Source organism: Cydia fagiglandana, chromosome 9, assembly GCF_963556715.1.
Source record: "Cydia fagiglandana chromosome 9, ilCydFagi1.1, whole genome shotgun sequence".
Taxonomy (NCBI): Eukaryota; Metazoa; Arthropoda; class Insecta; order Lepidoptera; family Tortricidae; genus Cydia; species Cydia fagiglandana.
Genome location: NC_085940.1, coordinates 8,595,956 through 8,614,013, shown reverse-complemented (window position 1 = coordinate 8,614,013; position 18,058 = coordinate 8,595,956). Strand labels below are relative to the sequence as shown.

General features: G+C 39.1%; 1 protein-coding gene across 3 annotated transcripts in view; it reads right to left on the bottom strand.

Moving 5' to 3' along the window:
• The window catches only part of LOC134667289 (phospholipid-transporting ATPase ABCA3-like), a 37,041-nt gene extending 21,642 nt beyond the window's left edge, over positions 1-15,399 (bottom strand). For all 3 annotated transcript variants that reach the window (XM_063524631.1, XM_063524629.1, XM_063524628.1), the window contains exons 1-12: positions 15,023-15,399; positions 14,321-14,673; positions 14,003-14,176; positions 13,271-13,518; positions 12,504-12,614; positions 11,820-11,964; positions 10,442-10,615; positions 9,048-9,263; positions 3,483-3,568; positions 2,866-2,995; positions 1,899-2,128; positions 164-329 (exon numbers count right to left, since the gene is read on the bottom strand). In XM_063524631.1, the coding sequence (XP_063380701.1) occupies positions 164-329; positions 1,899-2,128; positions 2,866-2,995; positions 3,483-3,568; positions 9,048-9,263; positions 10,442-10,615; positions 11,820-11,964; positions 12,504-12,614; positions 13,271-13,518; positions 14,003-14,176; positions 14,321-14,673; positions 15,023-15,261 (2,272 nt within the window). In that variant the 5' untranslated portion in view covers positions 15,262-15,399. The remainder of the gene's footprint in view (positions 1-163; positions 330-1,898; positions 2,129-2,865; positions 2,996-3,482; positions 3,569-9,047; positions 9,264-10,441; positions 10,616-11,819; positions 11,965-12,503; positions 12,615-13,270; positions 13,519-14,002; positions 14,177-14,320; positions 14,674-15,022) is intronic.
• Between the last annotated feature and the right edge of the window lie 2,659 nt (positions 15,400-18,058).

Genomic DNA, 18,058 nt, shown 5'->3' with positions numbered 1-18,058 from the left:
CTGATTTCGTTACATTATGTTTGATCCCTTTCTTACAAATATGTACATAAGTCAAAATAACAGATAAGAACCAACGATTATTAGCTAACTGAGGTTTGTAGCGCGTTAATGAATAAGGGGGGTAGAATAGAACACTATGTCGAGGCTAACTCTGGCGACTGACCCATTTTCTCCTTTTGTAGTAGATCCCAGAGGGCACGCCGAGACGCTGGGTCCATGCCGGAGGTGGGTTCATCGAGCAGCACCACCCGTGGGGCTCCACTGAGGGCTATACCAACCGATAGTCTCCGCTTCTGTCCTCCGGAGAGTCCAGCCGACTGGTAATCACGCTGTAACAAAATCATACAAGGTATACTAATGGCCAGTTATTAGAGTTATAACAAATCTTTGGTGGTTTGGTAAGTTTGACGACCGGTCTGGCCTAGTGGGTAGTGACACTGCATGCGAAGCCGATGGTCCCGGGTTCGAATCCCAGTAAGGGCATTTATTTGTGTGATGAACACTAATATTTGTTCCTGAGTCATGGGTGTTTTCTATGTATAAGTATGTATTTATCTATATAAGTATGTATATCGTCGCCTAGCACCCATAATACAAGCTTTGCTTAGTTTGGGGCTAGGTTGATCTGTGTAAGATGTCCCCAATATTTATTTATTTATTTAACCGTAAATTTAGGGCAGTTAAAAATTTCCTATCAGAATTTCCCAAATTGCATTCGGTTTCAATCCCAAAGTCCCGGTTCGGTTCGGTTTCGGTTTCGGTCCCAGGGCATCTCAATCAAACACTCTGCATTATATTATTTTACCGGCTATTTGTGACATGAAATGACAAAGAACGTGTCGCTGTTTTTCAACAACACACTCCACACACGGAAGCTATTAAGCTGATTTAAGAGATAAGCTAATTTTAATTGTACGTCTTGCACTGTTATCAATTATTTGCGAATCGACGATAATGATGACTAGGAAACCTTGTTATGATCAGAGCTCGGCAGGGGTGAGCCATTTTGACGTCACTTATGTCAAGTGTAGATATTAATATAGATACACCTTAGAAAGAAATATTAAAGTAAAACTTTATTAATTATAATTAAACTAAAATGACAATGCCTTATGTACAAATCAACTTTAATAGTAGCATATGGATGGATATACATATTATTTGAAGAGGTTTACTAAAAAAGCTTGCTATAAAATTCATTTGTTTTAATGGCGACGTAAAGATCGTAGCGGAAAGGTAGCCTAAATAAAACAATTTATTTAGTTATTAAATTACACCACATATACCATCGAATGACAAGGCATGTCCATATTGTGCAAACTCTAAAAACAGCTCACCCCCGCCGAGCTCTGGTTATGATACATTAATAATACATTGATGAGAAGCTTGATTAATTGATTGATCTTTAGAGTAACCTTTTTACAAGCGCCACATTCGCGTACAGTTGGCATCAAAAGTAGCGGATCAGACTACGCGTCACCGTCAGATATTACGAAACTCTACAAAAATATATATTGTCTCTACATGTAGAAAATACTTGGGAACGCGAACTGTAGAGATTTAGGTTTACTTGGATAAGTTATCCACGGTGGCAGTCTGGCAGATACTTTTGGCGCGTTATTTCATTTAAAATAACAATAAAACGTTTAGGGTGGCCTAAATTTAATATCGCATTTGGAGCATTCCACGGGCTGTCCCGTACAAACGCATTTTATTTCCTGTGTTGCGACTTTTTTCTTGGCATTTAAAGCAGGCGATTATTTTTCTGTGCATATTTTTGACCATTTGTCATAGAAAAGGAATCTCTTATACCTTTAAATCTTCAGAAACTTCGCGTTTGTACGGGACAACGGTAGACAATTTCATGGAATGCTCCATTTAGGGGTAAGATTACCAACCTTCTCATCCAACTCTAACTTTGAAATCAACGTATCGATATCCTCCAGGAGGTCTTGGCCCGTGAAACCCTTCAATCTGCCGAAGAATTCTAGGTGTTCCCTGACCGTCAGTTCGTTGAACAGTACGTTATGCTGGGGACAGAAGCCGAGGTTGGCGCGGGCTGCCTCTGTTTGCTGGGAGATGTCGTAGCCCGCCACCCACACTGATCCGCTTGTTACTTCTGTGTTGCCTGAAAATTGGTAAAGTCGTCAGTTTACGGTCTCAAATAAATTGATTAAATAAAAGGATCTCAGATTTGTATTACGATTGTGAATAGGTACATCACTTAGGGCCAGTTGCACCAACCACACCTCAACAGACTATGAAAATTCCCATACAATAAAATTTTGCGAAACCTTTAAAGGTGTCAAGACGGTTTGGTGCAACCGACCCTTATTGGTTTATCCGGTGATCTTGAATGTTCGACTAATAATTAAACTTATATCTCCGAAATTAAACGTAGACGAGTATAGATCCAAGCCTTGACTCGTATTGTCATGTAATTAAAGGTTATATTTCACAAATCTGCGCGACATCGTGAATGACACCAACTATATGACGTACCTACCTTTTTTAGCGTTTAATCATGATTATCAATTATAGGAACGATGAAATGAAAGTCATCGAGCTTATTTATATTCAAGAAATAATATTTTATTAGTAAAGATAAGAGTAATTACAGCGTCTGATTAAAATTCTAATCCTGTGTGTAGCACGAGTGGGCCACGACAATAGGTAGTGAGTATGATGTTATATATATGGTATCTAGTGCGATATGAATTACCCATTCTTTTCTAATTAAAAGTTTGAAAAAAAAACGAGTAGGTCAGGTAGTCTATCTCGCGCGCATGATACCGTCGCGATGCACTCGTACTTAACCTATCTGTTATGAAAATAATGGCAAGGTATTCAAAATAGTACACAAACCCGTTAGCATAGAAATAGTAGTGGATTTTCCGGCGCCATTGTGTCCAAGTAAAACTGTGATTTGTCCATCATATATGTCCAGACACAAATTATTTACAGCCACGTTCTTCCCGTAAACTTTCGTTAAATTCTGTAAAATAACAAATAATATTATCTGTATTAGTACACAGAAAGAAGAATCTGTAGGTACAGTCAGCAGCAGAAGTTGCTAAGCGAGCGAGGTGTTCAAAATGATGTTGACTCGACTTTACCTGGTAAATATTCCTTACATGGTAAATATTCCACCAATTCGCACGAAGCGCTTTGCTTCTACTTTCCTTATGCGAACTGCCAAGGAATGGAATTCCCTGCCGGCGTCTATATTTCCGTGTTCTTATAACCCGGCAACCTTCAAATCAAGAGTGAACAGGCACCTTCTGGGCGAGCTCGCTTCATCGTAGGCCACGTCTACGCCTCGGCTAGTCTGTGGCCATGAGTAAGCCCATTCATAATAAAAAAAAAAAAAAAAAAAATTGTTAAGAAAATAAGAGTGTGTCAAGGTAATTTTGAACACCGGGCCCGCTTAGCAACTTCTGCTGCCGACTGTATTATCGTGTTCATGGAAATAGCATACTTACCGTCATTTTGACTCCGATGGTGTGCTCGTCGCAAACCTTTTCCATTATAATGTTTGGACTATCGTTATAATCGACTGAACCGTCAACTGAAATGAAGTATCAAAGTTTAGGGCCGATTTAGACGATGCGAGAACTCGCATGCGAGTTTCATACCATTGCGGGTTTTGATTGAATCAGAATCAGAATCAGAAATCGTTTATTGCCTGTTAGTGTTTACATCTTTCAGTTCCCGCAGGATTGTGTCAGCTAACTTATGTCTAAAAAGATCTGTGTAAGCTGAAGGTGTCATGTCACAAGTGATGAGTTGAAGATGTTAATATTTTGTGCGTCATATGTTACAATTTTATATTTTATTTTATTCTAAGAGGACGAGGAGCCGCCGCCCCGGGAGGCCAACGTCTCATGTCTTTATTAATAGTATACTCTATTTCACCGATTCTTTTGTTTTTTAGCAGTGGGTTAAATTCTCCGTGCGCCAGGTAAGCGTCTCCAGGTGTGTCCAGGTCTTCTATTCCCAGCGATGCGATTTTGGCCAGCATTTTGTAATTCAGGTCGGCGGCTCGGAGGTGCCATGCTTCTAGATCTGTCATTTCCCAGAGCGTCTCTGTGGGTAGACGTCTAGGGAATTGACCTGCACTCTTCAGCGCCATTCTATATTGCCTCTCGATTTTTTGGAGGTTCGAGTTACTGTATCTGGATAATAACTGTACCACTCCATAGTCCATGATGGGAAGGATGCAGGCTTGAATTACGGCTAGTTTGACCTCAAGATCTGTCTTGGCGTGGAAGCCGATGATGGATCCCAGGGCACCTCTTACCTGTTTTAATTTCTTGACTACTTTGTCTGTGTGTGGACTCATTTTGAGGCTCTTATCGAAGATGACTCCTAGATATTTTATTTCTTTTTTGTATGTGAATGTCTGTTTTTTTATTTTAACTGTCGGCTTAAATTTCTTCTTTTTTGTAAACAGGATGCATTCTGTTTTTTCTACATTGCATTTAAGGCCCCATCTTTCGTAATAATTCACAATAGTTTCGGCTGCCCATTCCGCTCTCATGGTAGCGTGGTCGGGGTTATTTGCTCTATTTAAAATACATAGGTCATCGGCGTATTGGGATAGCTTGAGACCTCGTATTCTGTCGTGAGTATCCCATATGTCGTGAACAAACAGGTTGAAAATGACGGGACCGAGGATCGATCCTTGGGGCACCCCGTGAGGTATCCTCTTCACTTCTCCATGGATAGTCCTAAATTTCCCTATGAGCGATCGGTCTTCCAGGTAATTTTCTATTATTTTAATGATGTTGATAGGTACATCGGCATTTTGAAGTTTCTTGATTAGGCCTTTATGGTTAATAGAATCGAACGCCTTACTTAGGTCCGTGCTTATCATCGATACGCTCTCCCCATCTGCCAAAGCATCCGTTATTATTCTACCAGTGCGGAGAATCTGAGTAGCGGTTCCTCTAAATCTAGTAAAGCCATGTTGGAATGGCGGTTGCAATTTGTCAACTGTGGCTTGCAGCCTTGAGAGAATTAGTCTTTCACATAATTTACCCATTATATTAAGTAACGTGATTGGTCTATAGGAGCTAGCTTCTTTGTGATTTTTGCCTGGTTTATGCAAGAAGATACATTCACCGACCTTCCATCGTCTTGGGAAGTAACCCGTCGTCAGGACGTAATCTGCTATCGGTCTAAATGCTTCAAGAAAGACATCTCCTCCAATTTTTAGCGCATCCGCACGGATTTGGTCTGGTCCCGGGGCTTTCTTGTTCTTAAATTTTCTTAATTCAAGACGTATTTCTCTATTAGACGTCCTGTCTAGCGGTTCAAAAGGGGTGAACTTCTCTGAGCCCTCGTCAGTTGGATTAATATAAGCTTCTTTCACTATTGCCGCGTCCACTAGCGCATTTATTATTTCCCCTTCAGATGTGCATCCTTCAATGTTAGGAAGTTTCATGTTTGGAGCTTTCATACTTTTCTGGATTTTCCACATCTTTGCCCTACTATCCGTTGGATCTTCGAGAGCTTTCAACCAACTGTTTTCGATGAGGTTCGTGAGGGCCTCTTTTGTTTGATTTTTAAGTCTGTTATACTCTGAACGCGCGATTCGAGATATTTCTGGGTTGGCGTGGTTTCTTTTCTTCCAGGCTCGTATCTTTGCTCGGTTACGTAGGTCGATCAACTTGTTTATTTCGTCTGGGAGGAAGTCTCTTCTTTTGTGTTCTTTGAGAGGTGCATGTATATCCAAGGTTTCAGTAATGGCCTTTTCTAGACTTTCTATATATTTGTCACATGATGCGTCGTCAGTTATTAGAAACAGGTCGGACGTTTTTTCACACAATGTAGACTTATAAGCATTCCTCATCTCTACGCTTTCCAGTAACCTTTTCATATTTCTTGTAAGTTTTACCTCACGGTCAACGTTAAGTTTGGTATCCAGTATCCAAGGAAGATGGTCTGAACCGATTGACGCTATTTGTGTCATTTTGAAGTCATCTACTTGTTGGAGTTCGTGCGTGACAATAGCAGCGTCAAGAATATTAGTACCTTGGTTTGCTGGACGTGATGGTAGGCCTGTGTGTTTTAGTTCACAGACTCCTTCTTGTTGTAGTCTTTTCAAAAGGGTGCCCAGGCCAGCGTCCCTAGAGTGCCCAAGCTGTCTCATTCGTAAGTTTAGGTCTCCTATTATGAGTGCAGGTTCGTCCATGATTGTATCTTCGAGTTCCTCTCTAGCTAGGTGTTGGTCTGGGATTGGAAAGTAGACCCCTTTTATTTTTAAGTACTCTCCGGATCGATGATTGTAGACTAACTTGATCGCTATACCCTCGATCATTCCTTCTTCTTCTTCCCATCCCGGTGTGAGCGCTGTTTGAGTCCATCTAAGTCCTCTGGCGATATACATCACTGTGCCCAGATGTGTCGCTCTGCTGTGCGTCAGTTTATCGTAGTTTCGGATGTCAAATTTTACTTTGTCAAAGTCCACTTTGCACTCATTAATGATGATGATGTGAGGCAAGTGTTTGTCCACTAACGTTTTTAATTCTGTGAACTTATTTCGTAAACCTTGAGCGTTTACATGTAAAATTCTAAGTTTTTTTAATTGTGACTTAACGGCCATTGAAGAAAGCGTATATACATTGCGCTAGTTTCATTGCGTCTTCTTGTGTCATGATTAGTCTGCCTGTTCCTCCGTTGGGTAAGTTGAGTTGTTGAACTGGCTGGCTCTGCTGAACTGGTGGAGTAATTTCTGCCGATACAGTCTCCCTTATTGATTCCTGTCTAGGTAGTGGTGCGGATGCATTGGCCCTATCAGCGAACGAAATTCCAGGACGGGTGTAACTATTAGCAACTCGTTCAATCTTCCTTGCTTCATTTTCTGCCTGTTTTTGTAATCTCGCCGCATTTTTATCTAACTCGTTTTTGAAGACGGGGCAAATAACGTTATTAGCTCCGTGGTCACTCTCTTGTCGACACGCCCGACATACTGTCACTTCTCGCCCTTCAATTGTAATTTGCATTCTCGGTGACAGTTGCGGTCCGTGACATGATTGTTTTGTGTGATCGAATTTATAACACTTTTTGCACTGTGCTATTCTATTCGTATTTTTTCGAAATGGTTCTGCATAAATTTTCGGGGCTCCAAAGAATCTTTCTGAGGTTGATTTCATTCTGTCAATTATTTCAGTGGTCGTAAATGTTTTGCCACCCTGCTTAGAACGAAAGACCACGAGATGGAGGTTGCCGTCCTTATTCATCTTTGTTATTTTAGATGGCTTAATATCGATGCATCTTTCCATTTCTTCGATCTGTTCTTGTTCTGTTTCTCCATATGTTTCATTTCTAATTACTATTAACACGTTGCCCTCTCTATCTGCAGGTGGTCTCGGAGCGATGTAGGTAATTCCTTCAAAACTATCCAGAGTTTCTATTAAATTTTGCCGGGATTTGTTTGACTTAGGGTAAAATCTTAATTCCTTTCTATTTTTTGAGAAATTGTACGGGGTGTCATTTATTTTCGCACATTCTCGTAACTTCTTTAATTTCTCACCCTCGTATAGGCCTTGAGGATTCGTGATTCTGATTTTGGGAATATGAGGGCTTTCTTTAGGAGTATTTGTGAACATCGAAAGTTCACTCTCTTCTCTGCTTCTTTTATTAATGCGCTGCTTTTTCTGTGGAGGCGAGCGCGACCCTCTGTTATTCATCTGATCACTAGATTGAGCGGGCAGTGACTCAAATCTATTGCTAGTTGTTATTGATATGCCGCCGAGTGGCCGCGTAGTCGATGCGTTCGAGATAGCGGGCGACCTACTACGGGCCGTGGTCGGCGTAGCGCTGCTACGAGTGACGTGGGTCGCACCCGGCGTAGCGTTGCTACGCGTGACGCTGCGCGCGCGGCTGCTATCGCCTACGACGTATGCGCTCCTGGTAACTTTGTTTGGCTGGTTCATGTCTGCTTGGCTGGTTGCCGCGTTTGCTACCACGGGCCGTTCAGTTTTAGGAATAACATCTAACCTGCTTCCACCCGCTTGGTATGTGATGTTTTGCGATCTACCTTCGTTGCCGTCTTGGCTAGTGCGTGAATGATAATGCACTGAGGGTACATTTGTATTATCGGAGTCTGTTTTGCGACCGCTTTTCTTATTTTTACGAGTATTTTGAGTACCGGTATTTAGGGCAATACTCGTCACTTCCTGTACTTGATTTATCCCGCATTCGCATAGGAACCATTCTATATTTTTTAGGCCGACAAGAGGTATAATACGGCGCTTGTTTACCTTTTTACACTCCTTGCATTTCATATCTTTAGTGATGCACATATAATAATCGTAAGTGATTATTTTGGCTGTGGTTAAGGTCTGTTTGTACTCGCCTTCGGGTGTTGTTTGGCAATCGAATTCGATAACACATTTGTAGCAGGTAGAATTCTTACAAGCGGTGCACCGTATACGACCCGTGACGGTCTGGTTACCTTTTTCCCACCTGAGTTTATGTTCTAATTTGATTATGACATCGCAGTGCCAACAAATTAGTTCGCCAGCGTTGAATTTTTGAATGTCTATTATATTTATTTTTATATTTTTCTGCACTAATTCGCGAGACGATTCCATCGCACTGTCCGTGTCCATTTCACTTGATTCACTTATATTTTTTTCAACTACTGTTATCATTGTTTTTGTTCCACTATGATCACGACTGTTCGTAATTATTATGTCCTGGGGGGCTTACAAGCCCCCCGAGTAGGTCCAAGTTCATCGAAACAGCGAAGTTTAATGTAATATTGCACCGCAACGTAAAATAAACAAAACGATAACGCACTATCTAATTAAGCAACTCGCGTCGGCTAGGCGATCAACACGTCCGTTCGCTTCGCTGTCCGCGCGCAATTTTTTTGGCGCGGGTTTTGATTGGTCGGTTGAATTGGACGTAATCAACAGTCCGCAATGTAACTAAAATCGCATGCGAGTTCGCGCGCCGTCTAAATCAGCCCTGATTAATGTAGTAACTAGGTACTGAAACCCTCTGTTGTCCAGGTTTTCTTAAAACCTAAAACCCACCTGCCGTAATTTTTCTATTTGGCATCCAAAAGTTTTTCTGGAACAGAAAATACCAGGGCTTAGGAGCCGAGTGTGGCCCGGGCAGCACCTGCTCCAAGTAGAGGGCAATCAGCATGTACAGCACGCAGTCGATGGCCAGCATTACCACCACGGTTCCGAACATGAAACGATTTGAATCCAGATCGGTCACTTCCCAGAATTGGCCCCATTGCATACCTAGAAAAACAAATTTGGAGGGCCGTAATGTTTTAATAATTTATTTATTTATTAGGTTCGCCAACAGGTGCAATACAAAAAATACTTATAAATAACAAGTTGTAAAATAATATTGCTAGAGTATTCACCCAATTACAGGCAAACACGGCATGCTTGTAAAAGATATTGCTGACATATGTTTTTTTATCCTAAGTACTAAACTAGGTATAGGTAGGTAGGTTTTAAATTGTTATTGAGCAATAGAAAGTTAGAAATAGTAGTCAGTTAATATTTATAACTAATTTTTAGCAATTATTGATAGGTAAATTGTTATTTGTTGACATCCCGTTTTTTTCTGGGTTATCGGTCGAATGATAGGTAATCAGGTCTTAAAGGCGCTATTACAAAAACAGCGCCAAAGATACCTTTGTTTTATAATTTAATATTGTAATAGATCGTATCGATACCATGTAGTTACTGTAGATATTTACTTCACTAATGGTTTCCTATTACAAATTCATACTAAAAATACATATAAGAGAGAAAAAATAGATAGGTATATACCTACTGGATCTGAGAGGCAATAGTGGAGCGTCAAATGTAATACTTATCCGTATAATCTTCAAGAGCTGTTAGACAATAATACACAGTTTCTTCTACGGACGCTTATGGAATAAATCCGAAAACTTCGTGGTTTTTTCAAGTAAGTAAGCATATGACAATGAACTGGTGGGCTTTCAAACTCAGAAACTTTAATTTAACAAGAGCATTTTTCCTCTAGGTATTAGCATAAAAAACCAGCCGCCCCTTATTTATTGTAAAGCGCCACCCCCTATATTGAACGTTTCCCAGAGATAAAACCTAGCTAGATCGATTTTCCGCCCCCGAAAACCTCCATATAGCAAATTTCATCAAAATCGTTAGAGCCGTTTCCGCTGATCGCCGAAATATACATATAAATAAATGTATATACATAAACATATACAAGAGTTGCTCGTTTAAAGGCCGAGCCACACCGGCTTGCGTGTGCGTGACGTGCGCGTGTGCGTGCGCTAAAATGTTGGAGCCGCACACGCACACGTCACGCAGGCGGTGTGCCATCTCACAAGGATCTGTATACTGCAACGCCGCACGCGCACGTGCACGTCACGCACACGCAGCCGGTGTGCACAGGCCTTAAAAGGTATAAAGATACACACCTCCAGCATTCTCTTTAGCAAGTATAAGCTGGAATCCAAACGCCATGGCGGTGTTGATGCTGAGGCAGAAGAGCGCTTGCACGGCCGACGAGACCTGGACATCCATCAGCAGCACAAAAGCCGGTATGTACGTCAGGAACCAGATCACTCCAGTGAATAAGGCTGCTGTGCTACCTAAAATTACAACAGGTATCGTAATATTAACTCACATTATAGACGGGTCTAACGCGAATTATACCCGACCCGTCCCGGCCCGTGTTAGACCCGTCTATAATGTGAGTTAATGTGTTCAAAACGCGAAAGTTTAAAATAGGTATCGTAATAGTAATTAGTTACGATACAGGTGCGAAAAGTAGGAAGTTCGCAACGAGTGGCGATAAATTGAAACACGACCGAAGGGAGTGTTAGTTGCGAATTACCTTTTCGCACGTGTAATTGTACCACGTTTAAAGTAGGTACATATGACCCTTCAAATTTTCGACTTAGGCTTGTATGTACTGTCCTAAATACTGCCCTAGTGTGGTAATTGGCACAATACGTGCATATGTCGAAAATTTAAAGGGCCATATCGTCGGGTGACAAGCAAAAATCACTAAATACTATCAAAAAATTAAAGTAACAATGCAACTTTATTACACTTGTAACACGGTTTATTGTCCAATAATTTCAATGGTGTTAGTGACTTTTGCTTGTCACCCGACGATATGTACTGTAAAACGTTGTCCAATACACGTGCAAAAAGGTAATTCGCAACTCGTGTCGATTTATAACACCCCCTTCGGTCGTGTTTCAATTTATCGCCACTCGTTGCGAATTCCTACTTTTCGCAATTGTATCGTAACGTACTATTACAGTACAATACATATAGTGCTCCATTACGACGCTTGTGCTATAATAAGCATATTACGTAACTAGGTCCAAAATGTAAAGAGCCATATGTACTGTAAAACGTTGTACGATACACGTGCGAATAGGTAATTCGTATTTTATGTAATATATCGTATCTTCTATCGTAAATAACTAATACCTGATACAACGTTAACATATAAATAAAATAGTAGGTATCTAATATTTCAGCAGACACGTTGTAAGTAGAGTAATATCAATTGAATTAGTATTATATTGCAGTAAGATTAACATCATGATTGTGTTTAAACCTATTATATCCGGGTATTACGCGAAATTGCGTCTTAATATAATATTTATATGTAGGTAGATGCGATTATAACGATAAAATAAAACAAGTATGTTAAACTTTACACACTCCATGTCTTTTCGAACAAAAAAAACATATTAGTGCCGAAACAATACAAGAAAGCTTCACTACACTTTCGCAATAGTATAGCAAATCTAAGTAGTTCTATCCAAATAAACTTACCTTTAGAGAAGAAACCGCTGACCATAAAACAAAAGAATATCGTGCAGGCAAAGTACATTAGTAAGAAGAAGAGAAGCACTGACCATGGCGTGTTGGTAAACACAGCATAATCGCTAAAACCCTCTTCGTTCGTAAACCAGTTTATCTAAAAATTTTAGGATATTAATATTAGACATAATGCCAGGCTTAACCCATATCATAATATTGAAAATCATTATGACAATTACACTTAGGGTGGTATTCCACCTGTCCAATGTCTTTGTCCAATGTCAATGCGTCTCACTCTCTCATTAAAGCAAAATGCGAGACGCAATACACATTGGACAAAGAAATTGGATAGGTGGAATACCACCCTTATTATGGCACATAAGCATGCTGATAGGTACTCAAGCATAAAGCACAATTTTCCGGTTCATACGGGTTTGACCTGCTACGGGCTACGCCGTAGCACTTCGTAGCAAAGCTACGTCTTTAAAGGGTTAATTATTATCCCAAAAGCCATTTAAGCACGTACCGTACAGGAGGCGTATTCTGATTGTAATTATTGGATGTTTTACAGATATAATCATATCCAGATCAAATACATAACCTGTTATTACAATCAGAATATGCCTCCTATTAAGCTACACTTTATATATTATATTTCTTTTTATGACACATTTTAACCTTTTTACATTTTCTCACCTTAACTAGAATCACAACTAGAATCGCTATGATCAGGAGAAAAATAAATTGTTTAAAAAACCACGCTGTCCAGTGTAACCAAGTAGGAAGCCCCATAATCTTCATCGTTTCCTAAAATATATAAAATGCCGCAATTGAACTTTATATACCTACTATAAAAATATAAGTATCTCAGTGAGCGACAAAAATTGCAAAAATAATTAATCAAACGTCCTCGTCATAATGAAATCCTCCGAGCTGTTTTCGACAATAATATTTTATACAGGTTGCTAGATTAATACCTACACTATATAAGTATATATATAGGTATCGTATTAGTAGGTAAATATCTATTTAGTTTAGTATTCTATGAATTAGGTTTCCTAAAAACGAATTTATGTTTGTAGGTAATGGATTGAAAATTTACATCTACAAAAACAAGACGAGATGATTTTTCGTTTATGTGAATACTTACGTTGTAAGTTACTTATATATGTCGGCGGCCGATCGTAAGATCAGGCAGATCGTAATGTTCCTGTGTAATGTTTTGATGATAGTCACATTAATTCAAGATATAGGTAGGATAGGTTCGTTAGATTGCTTCAGATGTCCGAAGGGCAAACTGCCCAGAAATAGGAGCCCGCGTAGCGGGTCTCCGTCGGCTCAGGGAACGAATCAAAGATTTTCACATTTCACGATATGCCTGATCTTACGATCGGCCGCCGACATATACATATTTCACGGCCTTACGGAACTTAGTCAGTTTACAGGTTTCATTAAAGCTTTACCTTAAGTTGCAGTTCTTTTTCAACTGTAACGGCCCGAACGATGTTTACAGCGGTGTAGCTAAAGCTGATCATTATGAACATCGGCATCAGGAACTGCAAGGCTTCCACGGCCAGATCCAGCACGTAAGGAGGGTGGGGATATCTCTGGATAGCCACGCTGAAGTTGGAATAGTCTTGTTCAGTTACTTCAGCTACAAGCTCCATCGATATTAAATGCTGAATCGCTATGAACATTTCGTTTACGTATCCTGAAAGATAATAAAAATATGGTTAGACTTATCTGATAAGATACGTAAATAGTTCAATGGCATCGACTTCACTTCCTAGTCTTCCTACCTACCAATTTTATTAAGAACTGTAACATTACAACCACTGCCGAAGCCGGGGAATTAGTTATTTGCGGTCAAATATGTAGTTATTTTTATAAAGACTTACTTAGCCGCCTCTGGGGCATAGGCTTCACCTAATGTTTACTTAATGCAACAATAATAACAAAAAAAATCTAAGTAAATGTAAGTTCTTAATAGTAGTCGTAAATAAAGGCTGTTTATAATTTATCATTATTATTAATTATTTTAGATAGGGGCTACTAGCTGTCTAGACATCTCAGTATCTAGCGCATACTTAAACGTAAGTTCCTAATGCATTTCTTGAATTCTGTTTTTTTTTTAAGTTTTTATTTTTCCCGTCTGTCTTTTATCGACCGGAGATAAATGAAATACTGTACATTACCTGGAGCATTGCCACCTTCCCAAGAATACGGGTTCCTCGGGCCGGGAATTTGAAAAGCTGGAAACGTCAAGTCGGTCTGCCACGATTGTGACCCTCGCGAGTAAAATGCAAACTGCCTCGGTCTTTCCGGGAATCTCAGGGAATATCGCAAGTTACTGCTGAGCTGGGTGGCGCCTGCGAAAAATTGTTAGGTTTACGAGTACGTAGGTTAGATGATGAATATTTATAATAATTTTGTAGAGATGTTTAGTTTCATTGCCAAAAGTAATGTATATAATATCTTAATATCAGAACTATCTTTTGAACAAGTTTACGAACCAGTAAGCTCATCATCGAACTCGACCCCTGCTATAACATGCCTTGTTACTTCTTCTGAAGAATACAGGCTTCTCAAACTCTCGCTGCTATTATAAGCATGCACTCTTAAACCGACGATTCTATCAATAATCTCAGTAATAAGTGTTCCATTTATAGGAATTTCTGATAAATCCGGTAATTCTAGATCGGGAGGTATCATGTCAGCATAGTCCGGGTATTGATCTAGTATCATCTGTATCAGGCCTTGTAGGTTTCGAGTTATTAATTTACCAGTCGCCCTTCTCATTACTCTTTCGAGTACAGGGCTCTCAGGCGAGTATGCGATGGACAACTGACTGAAATTCATGCCTGCGCTGAAAATAAAAGTTGTAGTTGTGATGTTTTGTTTAGAGAAGTTAAATAGTATCCGTAATAATATGAAACGTACTTAATATAAAATTATTGCATTTATAGACTGAACGCTAATTAACAATATTATATGTATAATTTTGATTAATTCTAAAACCAACGCCCCTCAGATAATCGGTTACGCTTAGGTAATACAATGTGTTGACTATTTAGTGAAAAGTAGGATTTGTAATCCAGAGCCAACTAGTATAGAATCCCTGATCTAATTTTTTTTTCTACCTTTAAAGAAAGATTGCGTTTATTTTAAGATTGATTTTACTCTAAGTATAATTAAATATTTCAACGAATACTTACAGAACGTTAAACGAATAATTCAATGTGTGCGCAGGTAACGCCGGGTAGGTCATAACGTTTTCTACCGTGGGTTCGATCTCCGCGCGCAGGATGAGTACCAGCGCCAGTGTCAACACGGGCAGTAGGACCTCCACGCAGGTCTGGACGCGGTGCCGCCACTGCTGCAGGAAGTTCTTCCACATCAGCAGTCGGAACTTTGTACCGGCGCCGGTGACGCGCGGTTTGTCCCGTCCCTTCATTGCTCACTAGGTAACATCAGCAAACGATAACAGTCGGATTATGAACGAATCAAGGCGCAGCCGCGCCGCTTCAGGAGCCCTCTTTATGTGAAGTGATTTTCGCCCAAATAAAGAGATGAGGTAATTTTTTTCTCCCCATTTGTTATTATTCGGTTTTTTTTTTATACCTAGGTACTTATTAGGCACCGACTACTACATTATAATTATGCTCTTTGACTACTACTACGAAATTTAGACACTTGATTATTTTAAAAATTAACTGTCATAATTTGAGGTGGCAAATAGGTTTCACGTTTAATGCCATCACCACACAGCTAAATTGAACTGAACACACAGTCACTCACGAACCACGAAGTGAATTTAGGCATAAGAAGTATTAGACGGAGTGCTAGCCCCGGAAAATGGTATATTATATGAAAATTAGAACAACGAACTAGACAACTAGTTTGCTAAGAGTTTGCTACACTATCCTTATAACTGAATCCAGGCATATGGCAGTTCTTCAACGATTCGTAAAACTTTGACCCGACTTCGATTTTTTTTAAACAGATTATTTTACGAAAAAAGGAAAGGTATTCTATTGCGACTTATTATAATACATATATGCATTCATTCAATTCATTGTATGCAGGCATATTTTGAGTCCCTAACCCGATTTGAGAGTAGATTAGACTACAATAAGGCATACAGAAATATATACATAATACATACATAATAATAATTATAGGGTGGTCATGATGATAGAATATTCGTTTGCATGATGCAGTCTAATTTTAAGAATCTTCTTATAATTGCCTGCAGTTACAATTAGCATTATGTTAGATTTTGTCCGCTACTATAACTATTGTTTTATTATCAAAAATCAATACACTCTTATCTCTTTTATCTTATGCCTTTGATGTGGATACAGCCGACGTCAAAGATATGTTTACACTTATGCAACTTACTCCTATGCAACTCCCATGTAATAACTAAGGCGAAAAGTGTAAAGTGTGTGTGTTTGACGTCGACTGTTTTAGGCAGCTCCGCTGTATCTGATGGCGACTGTATCTAAAAATATGATCGTTCAACAGCTAAGGAGTAAAATTCACTCTCGATGTATGTATTATGTAGGTATGTATGTCACTTTATTGCACATAAACAGGTTTACATAAAATGGACAAAAACAAAACAAAAATAAAAATTTTATGTACAAAGGTATGTTTGTAGGTATTTCTTGAAAAATACCTACGATCAGCTGGGATGCATAATACCTATTACGCTTCAGTGAACCATTAAGGTCCAACTTAGCTTTTCAGTTTTCCTCAGATGAGACTAGGTTCAATCGCTGGTCGGATTGTAGTAAATGAAATCCTCGCAACGCTCAAGATTCCACTTTTCGAACCACTCACTAGTCTCGTGGTCCATATTGGGAATTTTTCGGTTGCACGGGTACCTATCAATTAAGCACAGGGGTTAACTAAAAATTTTGCCCCCTTGTAATAGAAATAACTATTAAAGTATTATTAAGTATGTTTTAAGTATTATAATATTAGGGGCTCTATTCGACATTGTGCCTAAATATTAGAATGAATCACAATTTTAGAAGTTGAAGTACTCAATCTAAGTAGATACTAGATAGTAGTAAATAGACAATATCACCAAGTACATACTAATATAGCATTACATATATACTTTTATATAAGTATGTAAACAAATCGAATAATTGTCCTGTAGATCATAAAGCGTATACAAAAAGCTCTTACCTGGTAAAGGGAACACACTAACAATAAATCACTATTTTTGGTTCGGTTGCACTTTTGGATTACACTATAAAATTCAACACTTGAAACAAATTGATTCGTCTTCAGGAATTTTAGTACCTAAAATAAATAAATAACAAGATGGTCCGCCAGTAAACACGAAGTGAACAATGGCTAGGATACGACTATTCGTAGCTTCGTTGATACCCGCAGTGATAAGCCACTGATTAGTGTCGATGACGATTATTTCAAATATTCACCCGTTATCTACCTTTAGGTGTGATTAAACATCGTCGCAAATAAATGCCCTTCGGTATAATCAAACTGAAATATCTAAATACTAGAAGACACCTTAGTGGACTGAATACAAATAAAGTAGGTAACAACTCCATTGCAAATTCTAAAGTAAGCAGAACTATTTACCTTTACGAGCAATTGTGTATAACCATTACTTAAGGCGAATTCAAACTTACATTGTGACATCAAAACGATATCTGAATTATGTCAGTTGCGCGTGCATTTCGCGCGTATCATCGCCCACACTGTACATCGATGGACTTTATTCCTTTTGTAATATAGCGTTTCTTTTAATTTTTGCCATTTTTATATATTGTGACCTTTTTTGCCACTTTTGTGTTATTTCTAGTCAGGATCGCGAGCCCTTTTCATCCTTATAGGAGAAAAAAGGTGTCCTAAAATATCCATACATTTTTAAAATTTTTCTTTGTTACCGCCATACAAAGTATATGGGGAAATGGTAGCACGATAAAAAAAATCTGGGCCATTTTTTTATCCCATTAGGATCGAAAAAGCTCATGAAAGTAGAAAAAACACAAAAGTAGCAAAAAAGGTCACAAAAAAAAAGAAACTCTCAATAAGGTCCACCGATGTACAGTTAGGAGTCTTGCTGTTTCTACTAGTCCGTACATATGTTGGCGCGAGCGAAACGGACGTGCGACTGACACAATTCAGATATCATTTTGATGTCACATTGTGAGTTGGAATTAGCCTGTTCTCTAGTATAGGTAAACGTATACAACGAGTAATATAACGAT